The sequence below is a fragment of the Zingiber officinale genome, chromosome 11B (assembly GCF_018446385.1).
Source record: "Zingiber officinale cultivar Zhangliang chromosome 11B, Zo_v1.1, whole genome shotgun sequence".
Classification (NCBI taxonomy): domain Eukaryota; kingdom Viridiplantae; phylum Streptophyta; class Magnoliopsida; order Zingiberales; family Zingiberaceae; genus Zingiber; species Zingiber officinale.
This window is the reverse complement of record NC_056007.1, coordinates 4,024,056-4,041,046: the sequence shown is the minus strand read 5'-3', so window position 1 is coordinate 4,041,046 and position 16,991 is coordinate 4,024,056. Positions and strand designations below refer to the sequence as shown.

General features: G+C 33.0%; 1 protein-coding gene across 3 annotated transcripts; it reads right to left on the bottom strand.

Moving 5' to 3' along the window:
- Positions 1–489: 489 nt before the first annotated feature.
- LOC122034576 (acetyl-CoA acetyltransferase, cytosolic 1-like) lies at positions 490–9,298 on the bottom strand. 3 transcript variants are annotated; one of them, XM_042593882.1, is made up of 16 exons: positions 9,193–9,270; positions 8,976–9,093; positions 8,745–8,816; positions 7,645–7,743; positions 7,388–7,561; positions 7,204–7,309; positions 6,702–6,840; positions 5,185–5,262; positions 5,034–5,099; positions 4,080–4,165; positions 2,792–2,891; positions 2,510–2,620; positions 2,380–2,421; positions 2,123–2,209; positions 1,856–1,941; positions 490–747 (listed from the first exon to the last, which is right to left on the bottom strand). In XM_042593882.1, exons 3-16 carry the CDS (start codon positions 8,770–8,772, stop codon positions 726–728), a joined length of 1,224 nt encoding a protein of 407 aa, XP_042449816.1. In that variant the 5' UTR covers positions 8,773–8,816; positions 8,976–9,093; positions 9,193–9,270; the 3' UTR covers positions 490–725. The 3 variants fall into 3 exon arrangements, with proteins under 3 accessions (XP_042449816.1, XP_042449817.1, XP_042449815.1); XM_042593883.1 differs by lacking the exon at positions 8,976–9,093 and having other exon boundaries at positions 1,836–1,941; positions 9,193–9,298; XM_042593881.1 differs by lacking the exon at positions 8,976–9,093 and having other exon boundaries at positions 9,193–9,298.
- Positions 9,299–16,991: the final 7,693 nt, after the last annotated feature.

Genomic DNA, 16,991 nt, shown 5'->3' with positions numbered 1-16,991 from the left:
ATTTAAGGTTTGTGGATGAATTCCGTAGTCTCTGCCTCACTATAACTCAATCAATATGAACAATATATTTTGACAACTACACTAAACTCATACTCTCCCTTATTAGGTCTAGGCTACTTCCATAGTGATTGGCCGCTTGGGTTTAGTTGTCGATTGTATTGAATTGGTGACCAATCAATAGTTTCCCTTCAAAAAAAAAATGTGGAATCGCCACATCAACGGCCCCCCTAGAGCCGGTCCCACGGATATAGAGGGAGGTAAATACAGGTACACAGATGAAAAAGTACATGACGGAGACGTTAACCCCAAGACAGTGACACCCCGGAGATCGACCCTGGATCTTTCAGTCACAGAATCATGCACTCCCCATCTATGCTACGCCCTGAGGACAATAGTTTCCCTTCAAGACAATACATTTTGTTGTGCCTCGAGAAATAACTACAAGAGATTCAAACCTCGAGTAAACATTTAGGTACCGAAATGCAAAGATTTGAAACTTAAGGCACGAGTATTTGTATAATATGAGTAGCTACGGTGACAGAAGTTTGATGAAAATAGTTGAGTTGATTATGTAAGACATTGCACACACCATCATTTGGCAAAGTAGCTGTGGGTTTTCAATTCTCCTAAAGAACATTCCTCTCTTTTATTCCCAAGATTTAGAAATTCCCAAGGAAAATAGTTGTTCTACTATGGAAGCCTCTGGTTCACCTCACAACAGGCGATCACTTTATTCCTCCATGAGGCCTGCAAATGCAGAGAACAAATTTAAGAAACAATATATTTGAAATAAGGTAGTAATGTTTAAGATAAGTTAGACTTTGATTGTGATAATGAATAGGATTTAGTTTGTAGGCAAAAAGAAAAGAAAGAATGAACACGGCCAGCAAATTTATTCGATTGTTTGTCCCAAAGGGCATGGGTGAGATTTACTGCTTCATTCTTGCACACAATGAAGAGGATAGTGGGTGTGAGCCTTCTTCCAATTCGAAATGAGGCTGTTAACCACATTCCTCATGATCCTTTCCAAGTTCATCGAAATCCTTTCTCTATTCAAAACTTGCAATATCTGAAATTCAACGGATGTGAGCAATGTGATGAATCGGATGATTTTGATCTACCGAGGTTTCTATCAACAGGAAGGTGACGAGAGACGTAAGGCTCATTTTTACTACTCTAATGCTGCTGACAAAGGACGTGTTTCCTCCTCATTCATGCAAAGCTTCCTCTTTTCCTTCTTGTTCCTCCTCCCAGTTAGTTTGGCCGGCACCACAGGCAAAATAATGGCACACGATGTTCGACTCTGGATGGGGACATAAACCCAGGTTTATAACAAGATTTTAAACCTACTTTGTCCCCAGCAAACTTCTTCTCGTAGCCTACAGAGACTCTGTCTCCTAAAGTGCAGAACCATGTTCTAAACACTTCATTCAGTTCACCTGTGAAAATTTAATGACAATTTTCTTCTTTGAACAGATTTAGAAATATGCTCGCTTAGGTTGTGCAAGCAACCTTCCCTCCCTCTAGCACACAGACTTGATTGGGCCTGTGCAACTACTAAAGGACTGTCACCGTCGGAGAAAAGTGCCTTCCCTAAAACACAATTGCTCCTACTTGAGGATTGGGTCCGTCAGGCAAAAGCGAGTCAAAGAGCTATTTAATCTAAAGTTTACTTAACCTAGATTTGCCCAGACAACCTCCCTTAATTGCCATTAAGGGAAAAAGGTAGTATGTAGTAAATTTTACTTTTTTAATGAATTCTTTTATTACTAGATGAAGGAAAAGAACCAATTTTTTCAACGACTCCAGAAAAAATGAGAGATGCTGAATCTTACAGAAATTAGAAATTGCCTACACGAGCTCAAAGACCAAGGCAGATGCGCCGCCTCCACCATTGCAAACACCAGCAACTCCAACTTTGCCATTTCTGTGTCTCAAAACCTGTTGAGAAAGATAAGCTATTTGAATGCCACACTCGTCAATACTAGATATATCGACATCAGCTGATGGGAAAACAAACAACTTGAACAACTTAAGGATGATGATTATGTTTTCTGAATCCCAGCCCGGTACTTTGGAAGTTCAACTTAGAATATAAAATCAAACAAGCTGCAAACCGTACCCCAAGTAAGGTAACTAGTATACGAGCTCCACTGCAACCTAGAGGGTGTCCCAAGGATACAGCTCCGCCATGCACATTAACTTTCTCCTGCACGAGAAGGCAAACAGAAAGAACAGATTAGTAGCTCAGCAGATTGTTTCAATCCTTCAATAATACAATGGTGAAATGTACCAAACTTTGTTGAAAAGCCATCAATTACTATCACATATGGTTTAACAAAAAAGTAAACATAGTATAAGAGAAGAAATAAAGCTTACCGATGGAAGCGAAAGAAGCTTCTGGTTTGCTAGGGCAACAACCTGTGGAAGGACAAAATTTTGAGTCATAGCATGATTGAAAAATTGAAAAGATACAGTTGCATCAGTAATTTCAAAAGCCCAAACTCACAGAGAAAGCTTCGTTTATTTCATAGTAATCAACTTGAGAAGCATCCAAGCTGGCATTTGAAATAGCTTTGGGAATTGCAAGTGCTGGTGTTGTCGTAAATAATTCAGGGGCCTAAGTGATAAAGACAATGTCATCCATTTGTCACAGGAAAACTGGGCAAGTAAAAGAATACACTATAAAAGAATCTGCAAATCTGTAATAAAGCGCACATAACACGAGTTAACGGAAAATAGTCTTATTTATGCGAAGAAATGAAGCTCCTTGTTTCTTGTTTGTTAATACCTGTGCAGAGTCAGCATAACCTCTGATCTTTGCAATCACTTGCAATCCTAATTCTAAAGCCTTCTTCCCACTCACAAGAACCAAAGCAGCAGCTCCATCACTGCAAAAAATATATTTGATAAATTTAGATTGGACACGATATGTAGAAAAGTTCCAAGGTTAAATAAAACAAGTTAGACAATGCGTGTATTACAGTGCCAATCATATGAAAGAACAGACGAGTGGCATTACAAAAAAATGCTTTAAAAATATAGCAATTAGGTTAATTTGAACCGAATCAAATGAGAAAATAAATTGAGATAGTGTGAACATATTCAAAGGCTATCAATTGTTTTAAGGGTTGAGTTGATTAAAATGGAAGGTATAATGAGTAGAGGATGACCAAAGAAAAGTTTAGCAAATGCAATAAAAAAAATTATTTTTAATTGATTTTATTTTTAGTGATAGCAAAAATATCAACGCAGGGACAAGATCCATATTGCTAGCCAGAACGGGAATAGTTGGGATACCACAGCTTATCCATGACGACAATAATGAACCACAAAACAATTGTAATCAGGGAACTAACCAATTTCAGCAACACAAATTTAGTAAACTCTTGTAGTATTCTCGCAATCACCTAGATCATATAGTTGAAGAAAGATGCATATGCTTTCGACCAAAGTTTCAGAAACCAGATTACTCAAAAGCACAGTGTAGATGAGGAAGAATAGATTTAGTGTCAAGTGGATTGGATATATTAAAATCATTTACTATTTAGTTAGCTGAATAATAATGTTGTTTTTTTATGAGAGTATTTTGAGGAAATCATACATATAGATATCCAAAAAAAAATTATCATCTTCATGAAAATTTAAATAGAACCTTCAAAAAAGAGCAAATATGAACCCTATAAAAGTACAACATTAGTTTTAAGAGACCATGTAAAGTAACACGTCACAAAAAAAATACAATGTTTCTTCATGGGTGAGCTCCTGCTACATACAGAGAATTGGTAAAACAGTACGAACAAATACTTGATTAAAATTCAAGATGCAAACTAGTCCAATAGTACTTACCTAGAACTAAATCTTATTATGCAAATATTAGCTCAAGTAATCAAGAAGTTAATTACTTCAATAACAGGACAGAATAGATAATAGATGTGGAAAATAACATGCCATGTTAAAGTCGTCATGATTTGAGACAGTGCTAGCTACACAAATATCTCATCCAGAGATCCGTCTTACAAATCAATGTGTCAACTATTTATGTCCAGAAGGAAGAAATTGCACAACCAAACAACTACCTTATACTAGATGCATTTCCAGCCGTTACTGTCCCACCGTTCTCCTTAAAACTTGGCCTGAGCTTTCTTAGTTTAACAGGATCAAACTGGCAAAACAACAATGGAAAATAGAATTAAATCTGGACAACAAAAGCATTGAAAGGTAGATCCGCTACCTTAACGGCCCCCCAGTGCCAGCCCCAATAACAAAAGCATTGAAGAATTTACAAGTGATAGATCTGACATCCAACTAAAAAGCTTTCCAAGTTTCCAAGCAGAGAAACCAAACAATTAATCTTAGCCTGACTGCTCAAGTGGTAAACCAGAATTGTTCTTACAATTGAAAACAAAAAAAAAACTCTAATATGCCCTGTCAAGCTTTTCTAAGCAATAATGTATGGAATTAAAGGTATATTCTCTAAACAAGTTGCTTTTAGCACCCGCAGTTCAACAGAAATATTTTGCTAATTTGTGATGTTACTTGTAATAAATAAATGTTCTACGAGAGTGAGATAATCAATTGCATATAAATTTTGCCAAGCCTTATTTAACAAATCGATGGTCTAGAAGAGCAATTGTGCTTTGAAATTTTAGCTCTACGACAATATATGGGGGATATAAGTCCAAATAAAGTAACCAAATTAAGAAATACATGTTTTTATACGAGTCCTACTGAAGAATAACTACTATATTTCATAAACCAAACATACTATTAATTTTCTTGAAAATATAAATTTCCTATTGCCAAGAGGATGCCTCATTGGAAGCATCCAACTAAACAACGACTAGATAAATATCATATGTCATGGGTTGCACTAACAAAATTGAAGGGGACTGCAATATGCAAGCAAGCTGGAATACAAAGAGATAATATTTCACTAGAGTTCATTGAATAAAGTAAATGGAGTTGAGTATTATAGCATAAACTCAAAAGCTGTATTGCAATGCAACAGATTGCCCACTTATAAAATTTACTTTGTCAAGGCTTTCATCCTTGTCGATAATCACTGATGGTCTTCCTCTACCTGCAGAAACTTCAACCTGCAAAGCATAGGATTGGAGACTTCAGTGAACTTTTTGAGCAATGGATATCTAGCCTAGTGTACCACATAGAGATAATTCATACTGGAGCAATTTCCCATGTGAATGCATTAGAGTCACGAGCAGCTATTCCACGTTCATTGCTCTGAATAGCAAAAGCATCCTAAAAGCGAATAATGGAGAAATCAAAGTCAAATTCCTTTGAAATCTGAATTCAAGCTCAAAGATACAAATCTACTATACAGCAGGAAGTAAATAAACACTACATAAAGTGAATTGAATTGAAGTATTCATTTAGCTTCAGTGTCCATTATTTTTGGTAAAATGGTAAAATTATGAGCCAAAATTAGTTGAGAACATTTTCACTGTGTTACAAGAACAATAAACCTTTGGCTCCTGAGATTACAAAGAACTTCTTAGATTGAAATGGATAGTTCGCAAGTGTGATACTACAAAACGAAAAGCAGTGCATTCTAACAATTTGGGCACGCCATGATTTATGCATAATTTCATTTAAATAATTGACTAAATGATTAGTTTTTCAAAAAAAAACAAAATGAAGGATGATAACATATCTGACGTAAAAAAAAAAAACAATCCTGATAATTGTTTATTAACATGGCCATTCAAAATAGATAGAAAAATGTCAAAGTTGGAAACAAGAAACAGATGATAGGATAGCAAGAAGGATGTTTGGGAGAAACAACAGGAAGCATATCTATCATTCCTTATCTTAGAGAAACAGATACTAGAATCACATCCACGATATTGACAATAAAATAGTGTCTGCAAGTAATAAGTAAAAGCACAAAACTTTAAAAACGTGGTACAGTATTGGACAATAGTTATTGATATTTGGAGGAAATTTAAGCACATCATGAAGCATGTCCTGTCCTACTAGCCGTAGGACCATTATCTTAGTTATTGCCGCTTTGAATTCTGATGTGAGTACTTGTTCCCATTTTATATTACTGCTGTGATTGCTTGAATTCCTCCATCACAGCGCTTTTTAGCAGTGGTCAAGCCTTAACACAAGAAGAGTGCAATTTTTTTATGAAGTATGATTATGATTGTGTACAAGCTGCATGGGTGACCAAATAACAATCAGCAAGGTTTACATACATGAGTTCCTAACTTTGATTATCATCAGTTAGTGCATACAAGCTGCAAGGGTAACCAAATAACAATAAGCAAGGTTTACACACGTGACAGTTCAAAACAAAGCCTATATTCTGTGAACTACATAGGTTCCTAACTCTGATTATCATCAGTTAGAATATATTATGTGTTTTCTAGAGTTTTATCATTGTGGCTTGTGGAAACTGTGTTTGCAAAGAATCCTATAAACTTGTCTTGCAAGTAGAAAGTGCAAGAGCAAGCTAACTTCGTCAAATCACAAAGTTTCTTTTCATATATCAAATGCGAAGTAGCAAGCAAGAACAGAACTATTAATGAGACTAACCAATTAAAAGACTTAATTGCATACAAGCTTGACTAGGAATATTGACAAATGTAAAGTGCATTATCAGTGCAATTCTAAGTGCTCATTTAGATGCATGACTAGTAATATGCAAAACTTCCGAAAGCATCGTGTATATTCACCTGCTCTTCTCTTGTTATTGAATAATTAACAGCACATAGTTCAGCACACATTCCCATGGCAAAATCATTATAGACATCCCACAGACCATCTTTAAGCATTCCATCAACGAGTGTGTCATGCCCAAATCGAGATCCTTTTCTGAGAATGGGAAATAACTGAAGGATTAATCAAACAAATATAATCATTTTGAAGCTAGATTCCATCTGTGACGTCAGATTCAATCCACGAAAATAGTTCTACATCTAAAAGAAACTGTCATAGAGCAGAAAATAACTGATATAATATAATATAATAATTTCTTAAATAATTTATAATATTATTATACTCCGTACCTACTGATTCATAGATCTTATCATACAGTTGCCACTATGAGGTATATTTGTGTAATGTAAAATCAATATATGCACAGAAAAGGATATGTTGTGAGTTAATTGGAGTCGAGAAGAGATATCATTATAGACAAGAGAGACAAATGAACATATTACGGCCCCCAATCCTAACCTTGCTTCTGCAATATACTTGGGAGCATTTGACATACTTTCCATGCCACCGGCTACAACTACATCATTAACACCCAGCTGGATACTTTGTGCTGCAAGCATTGTAGCTGTAAAGCAGGAAAAAGTTTATGTGATTCAATAGAGCGACTGAGAGAAGCTGTATTTTCTACATTGATTAATAATACCCTTCATTCCAGATGCACAAACTTTGTTTATGGTGGTGCAAACAACAGAATTTGGCACTCCAGAACCTAGAGCAGCCTGCCTGGCAGGAGCTTGACCAAGATTTGCACTCAGGACATTGCCAAAAAAGACTTCTTGAACGAGTGAGGGATCTATGTTTGCCCTTTTGAGAGCATCTAAAAAAGAACAAAATAGTTCAAAGTTCAACACAAAGTGGAGCAAAGTCAAAAAAGTTTGAGAAAGTTAGATATGCTCATACGCTTAATGGCAATAGACCCAAGCTGTGTTGCAGATAGAGATGACAAAGCACCAAGAAATCCACCCATAGGTGTACGTGCAACACCAACAATACATACATCTGCCGATAATATGGAATTATGATTAATATATATACAACAACCAAGACTTAACTAGGTGGTGTGTGTATATATATATCCACTTTAAGAAATAAAAACTTCAAGTTCCCTGTCATATGCACATTTCTGTGATTATGTTCATTCTCAAGGGACTACTGGAAGAAAAATGTAGTTAGAATCTTATCAAAAAAAAAACAGAACAAAATTCATCATAGAACTTAGTTTGATCTTTTGGACTATATCCAAGTAATGCATGAAAATTTAAATGGGGGAGGTTCTGAATGACAAAATAGTCAAAGAAGAAGCCGAACAATATAAATTGACAATTCCTTCTGGTTTCATAATTAGTTTTTTACCTATCCTTTTATTTTAAAAAGTACAGAACTTGAGCCATTCTCCTCTGTGTTAAATGCATCTAAATATTCGTAATTTTCAGTTATTTTACCTAAACAAAATAACTATTAGAGAAATTGGCATTTAATCAATAATATTCATATTTTCAGTTATTTCACCTAAACAACCGACTAGCATGGAAATTGGCAACTGATCAAATGGCAGAATGTCAAGCGCTCAAGATGATAATAATTGTACGAAAACCACTTATTTGGTCTAGTTCACATCATGAACTTCTGTTACAACTTTCAGCACTACACATGAACTATTTGATAAGTACAGAGGACATATCTCATAGTACCATAACTATATAAATCGGGCCCCTTACTAACATTTTAAGCTTTAGACCGTGATGGCGTGATACTTCAACTAAGTCTTAACATGGTATTGTAGTCAATTTTTTTTAAAAAAAAAACCTTGCTGAATATGAAACGAAATAATTATGGTACCAGAAAATCGCAGTTCTTCCTTTCACCTAGAACTGATTGGTTTAAAATACGAGCGTAACCACACGAGCTAAATAAATGAGCGAATCAAAGAAACAAGTCGATAAGTAAGAGGAGAATAAGGCGAGTTTCTCCAACTACTCAACAAACACAAACAATTATACCTCTTGGGTTTATCTGCTCCGAAGCCATGAGTATTCCCGTGATCAGATCCAAGAAACCCGCAACTAATCAGCCTAACAAAGAGATGAAGCCACAAGCAAACAATGATTTCTCCAATAACATAAGACCCCGAATGCAAATCATAATACAAAATTCGATTTAAAATTAAATGTAAACATAAACAAATCCAGAAACAACAAAAAAAAAAAAAAACTAAAATGGACCAAAAGTACCGATTAGTTGGAGATGAGAAATGAATCTCGACAAAAGAGGCTTTTCTTCAAACGCAACGAGAAACTAAGAATTAGGGCACCATTCGAGAGACGGAATGAGAGCGCACAAAAAGTAAATCTGCTAATGAAGCGCATCAGATCGCGTGATTAGAAGACGATGATAGCGAGATCTACAGACAGCATGGAGATCGAGAAGCGAGGGAGAAGAGGAGCTCACCTTCGGCACCACCACAAGACCGCTCCGCCGCTTTGGATCGGTGCGTGAGAGAGAGAGGAGACGGGGAGTGAGCGGACTGGAGAACGAAGCCATGAGAAAGCCGTATTAATAGCAGTTGGACTTGGAGGTGTGGGAGCAGAGAAAATGTTGGCTATTATGCATTTCGCACCCTGACTGTTTTGTAAATGCAACATCAGAAAAAAAAATGACAAAAAATTAAATAAATATTTATCCATAATTTTTCCCTTTAAATAATTTATCTTTTACAGAAAGAAATTAAGGGGAAATTTTATAATATACTATGCAATAAATCATTTTGAATTAAATAATTAAGATGCCAATATTTTGTATTTTAAAATAAATTTGTTAAAGTAATAGCGAGATACATATGTTAAGAAGTTATACATATATATAAAATAAAAAACGCCGATTTTATATATATATATATATTTGCTTTAAAATTTATTTTTAAACAAATATCATTATACAAAAAAAAGGAAAATATAATTTAATATCTACTAAAAGGGGCAGAAATAGACAAAAATAAATAAATATAGTTCATAATTAAGTGATAAGAATTAACATTTCATTTATTTTTAATTTTATTTAAAAAAAATATAAAATAGTTATAAGAAATAGATATTTGCTTCTTTATAAACTAGCAAATGTTCATAATTTAATAAATTTATACACATCTCTCTTATTATTGTAACAAATTGAGCAATGTTATATAGTATATCTTTAAACTTTGTCCTTTATAAATAATATTTTAATTTGTTAAACTTATAATATCATATATTTTTGGATAAAAATTAAGAGGGTACTCTGTTTTTGTGTATGTTATCTACTCTCCTTTTTTTTTTGGATAAAAGTATTTTTTTTATCAAATTACGTTAATCAAATTTAATGAATTTTTATTATGTTAGTTAAAAAAATACTATAATATAATAGTATTTTATGTATATTAATTTTTACTAAATTAAAATATTTTCCCTTTATTATAATAGTTTTATTTTTTAAAAATAAAATGAGATATCTTTTTAGTTTTTTTTAAATACATCACTTGTTGACAAATAATAAAAATAATTGATATTTTTTTATTGAGCATTTTGACTATCTTGAGCAAACAAATTCTCACGTTTTGACTAAGGTTTACCTAAATGGACAGAACGGAGAAAAAAACAGAAAAATATTATTATTTTTAAGTTGGTATTAGGTATTCACTTTATGTCAATAATTTTGATCAATTCTATATCATAAAAATTTCTATCGACCATGACTAATTAGAAAGCATTTTCTTTACAAATTTTACAATTACAACTTTAATATTTTATTTGAGATTAATTGGATGAAGTGCAAACATCTATACTTTTTTTTAAAAAAAAAAAAACATGTGTTTGAATCGAAGAAAAAGAAAAGGCAAAGAAGTATACTACCCTTCACTACAAGAAATAAGTCAAATATGAAATTTTAATTTTATCATTAATTTAACTACGGAATTACTATAATAAAGCCTTATGTTGTTTTTTTTGGAGACTTTCCACGACGGCGAGGAAATTGTACAAAGACATTGTGAACCAGATGATGATACATTAGAGTTAGACTTTCCAAATTGTATTTGGGATGTGATTATATTCTGCGGCCTTTGAGGAACTTTTCGCTAAGACACTTGGTTCCTTATGCTCTCCGACAAGCCACACAATTTTCACTAGGGTTTTGAGGATACGTTTGATTCAAAATTATTATATATAATTTTAATTATAGGAGATATAACATAACTTAATATTATTTAATTTAATTTAGATAATGCAATAAACTTTTGTTGTTGAGTTTTATGTATAACCTAGTTTAATATCTTACTATATTATCCTATTTTTAATAATAATATTATTAATTATTATTAATAGGGATATATATAAATAAATAAAATTGAATAATATTTTATTTTTTAAATTATTTTAGATAATTTTATTGTGCTTAGATTAAGTATATTTAATTTATCCCAACTATAATATGAGTTGGTTGATTTAATTTATTAAGGTTTTAATTAAAATTTCAAAGTTAAAAAAAAAAAAAAACAAAATCCTTGGTCATCTTCCTCCCTATGGTGGCCGCTCTCGCTCTCGTCACCTACTGCCACCTTCGATTGTCGTGTTGTTGTTGTGCGCTCATGAAGCTTTGCTGGTGACCTACGTGCGTGAAGGAATGTGGTGTTTGTTGTCGTGGGCAACTGCCACCTTTGGCATTGTCTTGCTACATATCGGGCACCACTCGGCTCCGACCATGCTCCAATAGTTCAGCGGTTTATTTTGGAATTTTTTTGGCTTAAACTCCAAAATTGGAAAAAAAAAAAAAAAAATCTTGGCAACTTGTGGTGTTATTGTTGTGCCCAAATTGATGATGTTTGCTGTTTTGGAATCAAGAAAATCTTTAAAATATAGGAAAACTCCAAGGTTATTCATGATAATCCTAAACCAAACAGAACTTATGAGATTTGTAGCACCTATAGGGATTTATGGAATAAGATGAATCATCTATACATCATTAAAAGGTCATGACTATGCCTTCTAGGGCTACATCGCATACGGTGAACATATAACATATTTAATATAATGATCAAGGATCGATTACTTTACTCGTCACATTGCCACATTGAGCAACAAGAAAAATAACTTATCTTTCATGCATTGATAATAATAAAAAAAAAAAAAAAAAAAAATAAAAAAAAAAAAGATAACTTACTTTGCATGCTAAGACAAAATAGTCTACTTTTCATGCATAAGAGTCATTACTTAAATAAAATGGTTTGCATTTCATGTAAAAAAAATAAAAAAATAAAATCACTACTATATGATATGTTAAATGAATTTATTGTGCTTAGTCACAAATAAAAAGTATCATCTTTAAGAATTGATTTCTAGCATAAAAAATAGGAGTTTAGATTTTCGGGTCCGCAATCCCTAATCCCTATAGGATTGATGCATGCCAGAGGGTGGGGGAGGTGAATAACACTCATGACTTTTTCACTCGTTTCGAAAAACTCGATCGAAGATATATGCAGCGGAAATAAAGAAACAAGATAGAAACGAAAAGCAAGCGCTAACACTTTGGTTTTACTTGGTTCGGAGCCTATGACGACTCATACTCCAAGGCTCGTGATTATTGATTGCTTCCGTTGGACAATCATTATAGATCCAAAATTTTTTTACATGGAATAAGTACAAGTATGAAGCTTTACAAATACTGAAATACAACTTGTTATCGACAACTTGGTGAAATCAATCTTCTCGCTTGGTCGTCGTCGAAGCAGCGTTTGGATGTTCTTGAAGTGTTCCAGAGCAGCACACAAGAGCGTAAGTTGTTCTAAATTCGTTTTACAATAATGTCGATCTCGAAGCTGCTGGTCGACCCTCCTTTTATAACCGAGTCATACCTGATCCAGATCCACTAATCTCGGGATCAGTTTTTGACTCGACGCTGATCGGTCAACCGATCCAGGTGTTTGGTCGATCGAACCCTCTAAACCTACCCAACTTCTCGTCCACATGCTTTTGCTTGGATAAGAATCTTCGTTCGATAGATCAATCCTGCTATTCGGTCGATCAATCCACCGATGATCTCTAACTCATCTGATCCAATCAACTCGGTCCGAAGCTAATCCACCATTCGGTCGACTGAACCTCCTTGTTTGGTCGACTGATCCCCCGGTCAACACTTCACCACGAGCTAGAATTTGATCTGTTCACTTAGTGGTTCGGTTGACCGATCCAGACGTTCGATCGATCGAACAAGGTTAAATTTGACCTTGCAAAGATGTTAGTTTTCTGCAAAACAAAGTTAGACTTAAAGACAAATAACATGTAAATAGATAACTTGACAACCTTTGAACTGTCCGGTCCTAAATTTGAGTTTCGCTGAAACTCTAGTTCGGACAAACGCCTACTGTTCCCTCTTTGGGGAATGTGTCTTCACCTACTCCTTTTAGGAGAGTTTACCTTTTGTCAGATTGGTCCTCCAGACCGACTGGACTTTTACTCAACGATCGAGACTTCATGTCTTTATACTGAACGTCTACTCCACGACCCATTAAGACTTCCACCTAGTCTGCGACCACCAGGATTTTCACCTAGAGTTCCCGACTCTAGGATTTCGCCTAAAGTGCTTGGCCTGTCAAGACTTTGATGACCTAGGGTTACCACCCCCTACGACCTAGGGTTACCTCCTCCTAGGGTTTTCCATAACCTCGGGTTACCACCACCTAGGACCTAGGGTTACCTCCTTTAGGATTTTTCACCTACCTATAATCCACTAGGACTTTTGTCTAAGAACACTTAGACTTTCTTACAAGCTCAATTATACTTGGTAGACAACAAGACATCTTAACTTTTAAATCATTTACCATTATCAAAACATAAGTTTGATCGTCTGGTGCTCCCTACACCAATAATTTCTCTTTTTTTATTATAGCAACCAAGTTCAAAATTAAAGTTAAGTAAATATATAGCAGCTTAAAGAAAAAATATAAGAGAAAACATAATATTTTTCACACTAAATAACATAGGAAAAAATATAGCATTTTTCACACTAAATTTTAGCACCCCTTAATTTATCACTCCTCCTTAACTTTTGACCATTCTCTCCCCCTTTGTTATATATCAAAAATAATTTTAGGAAGGAAAGGTACATTTAGTTTTTCAAATACTTTGAAATAGACTTTGTCATTTTAAAAACTTTGGAGCATATAGTAGAAGTTTTGCTTTGAAACACTTGAAACATAAAAAATAAATAAATAAATTTCAAGTAGGGAGTTTAACATTGCTAAAAACTGTGAAAAATCTTTTGAAAAATACTTAAGTTTTAGAAGACTAAAAACATAGTTTTTGAAACTTAGTTTTTCAAAAATTATAGCTTTTAATCTAAACACCTTAGCCTTTTTCTTTTAATCAAAAGCTTAGCTAAAAAAATATTTTATCAAGTACTTAGCTTTTACTAAAAATTTAGCTAAATTTAAGCTTTGAAAATTTCTTAACTTTTAAAAGAATTCCTTGTAAAAATACTTAGCTAAGAAAAGGATTTCTTTGAAAAATACATAAAAAATACTTTATCAAATACTTAGCTTTATCAAAAGCTAGTTAAGTCTTAGATTTTTTGAAGATATTTAAAAACCTTAGTTAAGTACTTAGATTTTTTGAAGATATTTAAAAACCTTAGTTAAATATCTAAAAATTTAATTAAAAATATATTTTTTAAAACTTATATTTTAGATAAAAACATTTGAACTTACTTTTAAAAAAATATTTTTCAAAAAAATATTTAAGGTTGTTTTTCAAAAAAAAAATAGTTAAACTTTATTTTCAAAAATAGTTAAATAAAAAAAACTTTAACTCCCTTTTTGAAAAATACTTTGAATTTTGAGAAAATATTTAACTTTTAGAAAAATATTTAACTTAACTCCTTTCTCTCCCCCTTAGGGATAACAATTTTCCCCGCAGGAAAAATTCAAAATGGGGATGGGGATCCCCTATTTTTTCGGGGATGGGGCAGGTTTGGTCGGGTATGGGAATACTATTCTCATCTCCTAACTCGCCCCGAATATTATTATTATTAATATTAATAAATAATAATAAATTTTTTAAAAAAATATTAATAATAGTGTTAATATTAATATTAAAAATTTTGAAAATATTAATAATAATAATATTATTATTATTATTATTATTGATATTAATATTAATATTATCATTAATAATAATAATAAAATAATAATAATAATAATATAAATTAAATTTGGGGATGGGGCGAGGATGGAGATTTGATCCCCATGGGTTCGGGTTCGGAGAATCCCCGAATCTAAAAAAATGAAGACGGGTGAGGATGGGGATGACAAACCCGCCCCCGCCCGCCCCATTGTTATCTCTACTCCCCCTTGATTAATGTATTAAGTTTGGGATTCCTAGAATCCAAGCATGTAAACCAAAAAAATATATATAAAAGTTATTATCTATTTTCATTATTTTTCATCTCACCATTTTCAAGTTATCAAATATGTAAATCTTATGAGTTTACGTGAGATGAAGTTAATCTTAATTTTGAAGTTGAAAATATTTAACTTTAATATTTGAATTTTGATAATTTAATTTAAGAACAATATTTAAGTTTAGATTTTTTAAGTTTCAATTTCAAAAATATTTAAGTTTGAATTATTAAAAATATTAATATTTGAAAAAAATTAATTAAGATTTTAAATTTTAAAAATTAATTAAGATTTTAAAATTTAAAAATTAATTAATATTAATAATTTTAAAACTTAATTAATATTAACATTTGAAAAATAATTAAGATTTTAAATTTTGAGAATTAATTAATATTAACATTTGAATTAAAATTTTGAATTTTGAGAATTTAAATATGAATTAACATTTGAAGATAATTAAGTTTGAAATTATTGATCACTTTTTTAGAATTTGATCTGGTTAAGCTTAATCAGATCTGATTTAAGTTTGATCAGATTCAATTTTAGTCCTAATCAGATTTGATTTAAAAATTAATTAATAATTTAAAATTAATTAAGGATTAAAATTTTGAAGTTAATTTAATGTTTGATTGGTTTGAATTTATGTTAGACTAATTCTCAATTTAAATCTAAATCTATCTCACCCTTTTTAGATTTACAATCAGAGAACCTTATCTATTTTTGAGACGATTAAGTTAATCTTTAATTTAAATTTAAATCTAAGGATTAATTTACATTTGAGTTAAGCTCAGGTTTAACAATTAGTTAATTAAATATTCATTTCAATAATCGACTTCCAGGCTATGGTGAGGCACCAGGCTTTCTTGGATTTAGATCATCAACCACTTATAGACAAAGTCTTTTAAAGAAATTAAATATTTAATTTCATTTATGAAAATCCTAGGACTAACTATTCAAGTGTGAATCAAGCCTAAGTCATTATCTAACCTAATCTAAGCATGTATAGAGTAAGCAGTAAATCAAGCATCAAACAAATCTATTTAATAACAAAAATGGTCCTTTTATTGGCTCCCCCCTAGATCATAGCTTCGATAAGATCTGTCAAGGTAATATATTTGATTCTTGGGGATCCAATATTGATTAAGTCCAACTGGATTAATCAAGTTAGACTTGGGGCTCCATGTTTGGACTAATTTCTATTTGATCGATTAACAAGTGATAAATATAAACCTGTGGTTAGCCTTATATCCAAGCTCAGATCGATTGTATACGACCCTTTGTTTTTCAAAAATTTGATCAAGTTTTTTGGAGCCCACGATGAACCGTTCTAATGTATCCTTTGTAAGTACCCCGTGACAGTTTTGATGTGATCAACCATGTCAAGTTAGGTCTTGTTGTTATTTTGACGTTTTGTGTCTAAGCGTGTAGGAACTTAGGAGCCCAGGAAATCGAGCGAAATACGCAACTAGCAAGAAGGATGACACGGGAGAAAGTCGACGGGCTCCGTTCTGCGGAAAAGTACATTGGCGGACGAGAAGGAAGCGCCCGGCGTTTCCGAGAGACGAGAAGCCGGAGCGGAAGACTGCTCGAATGTCGAAAAATGGGTTCGGGTGAGCCTTATTCCGGATGGGCGAAATAACCCAAGTAAGCGGAGCCGGAACGGAAACCCAGAGCCAAGCAAGAGAAATCGGAACGGAAGACCCGGACTAGAGTTTTATCTGAAACTCCACGTGTCACATTTCGTTATGATGGGGATAAAACTTTATCCCCCTTCAGGCTCCTGAAACCCTTCTAAGCACCCTAACCAGGGCTATAAATATAGCCC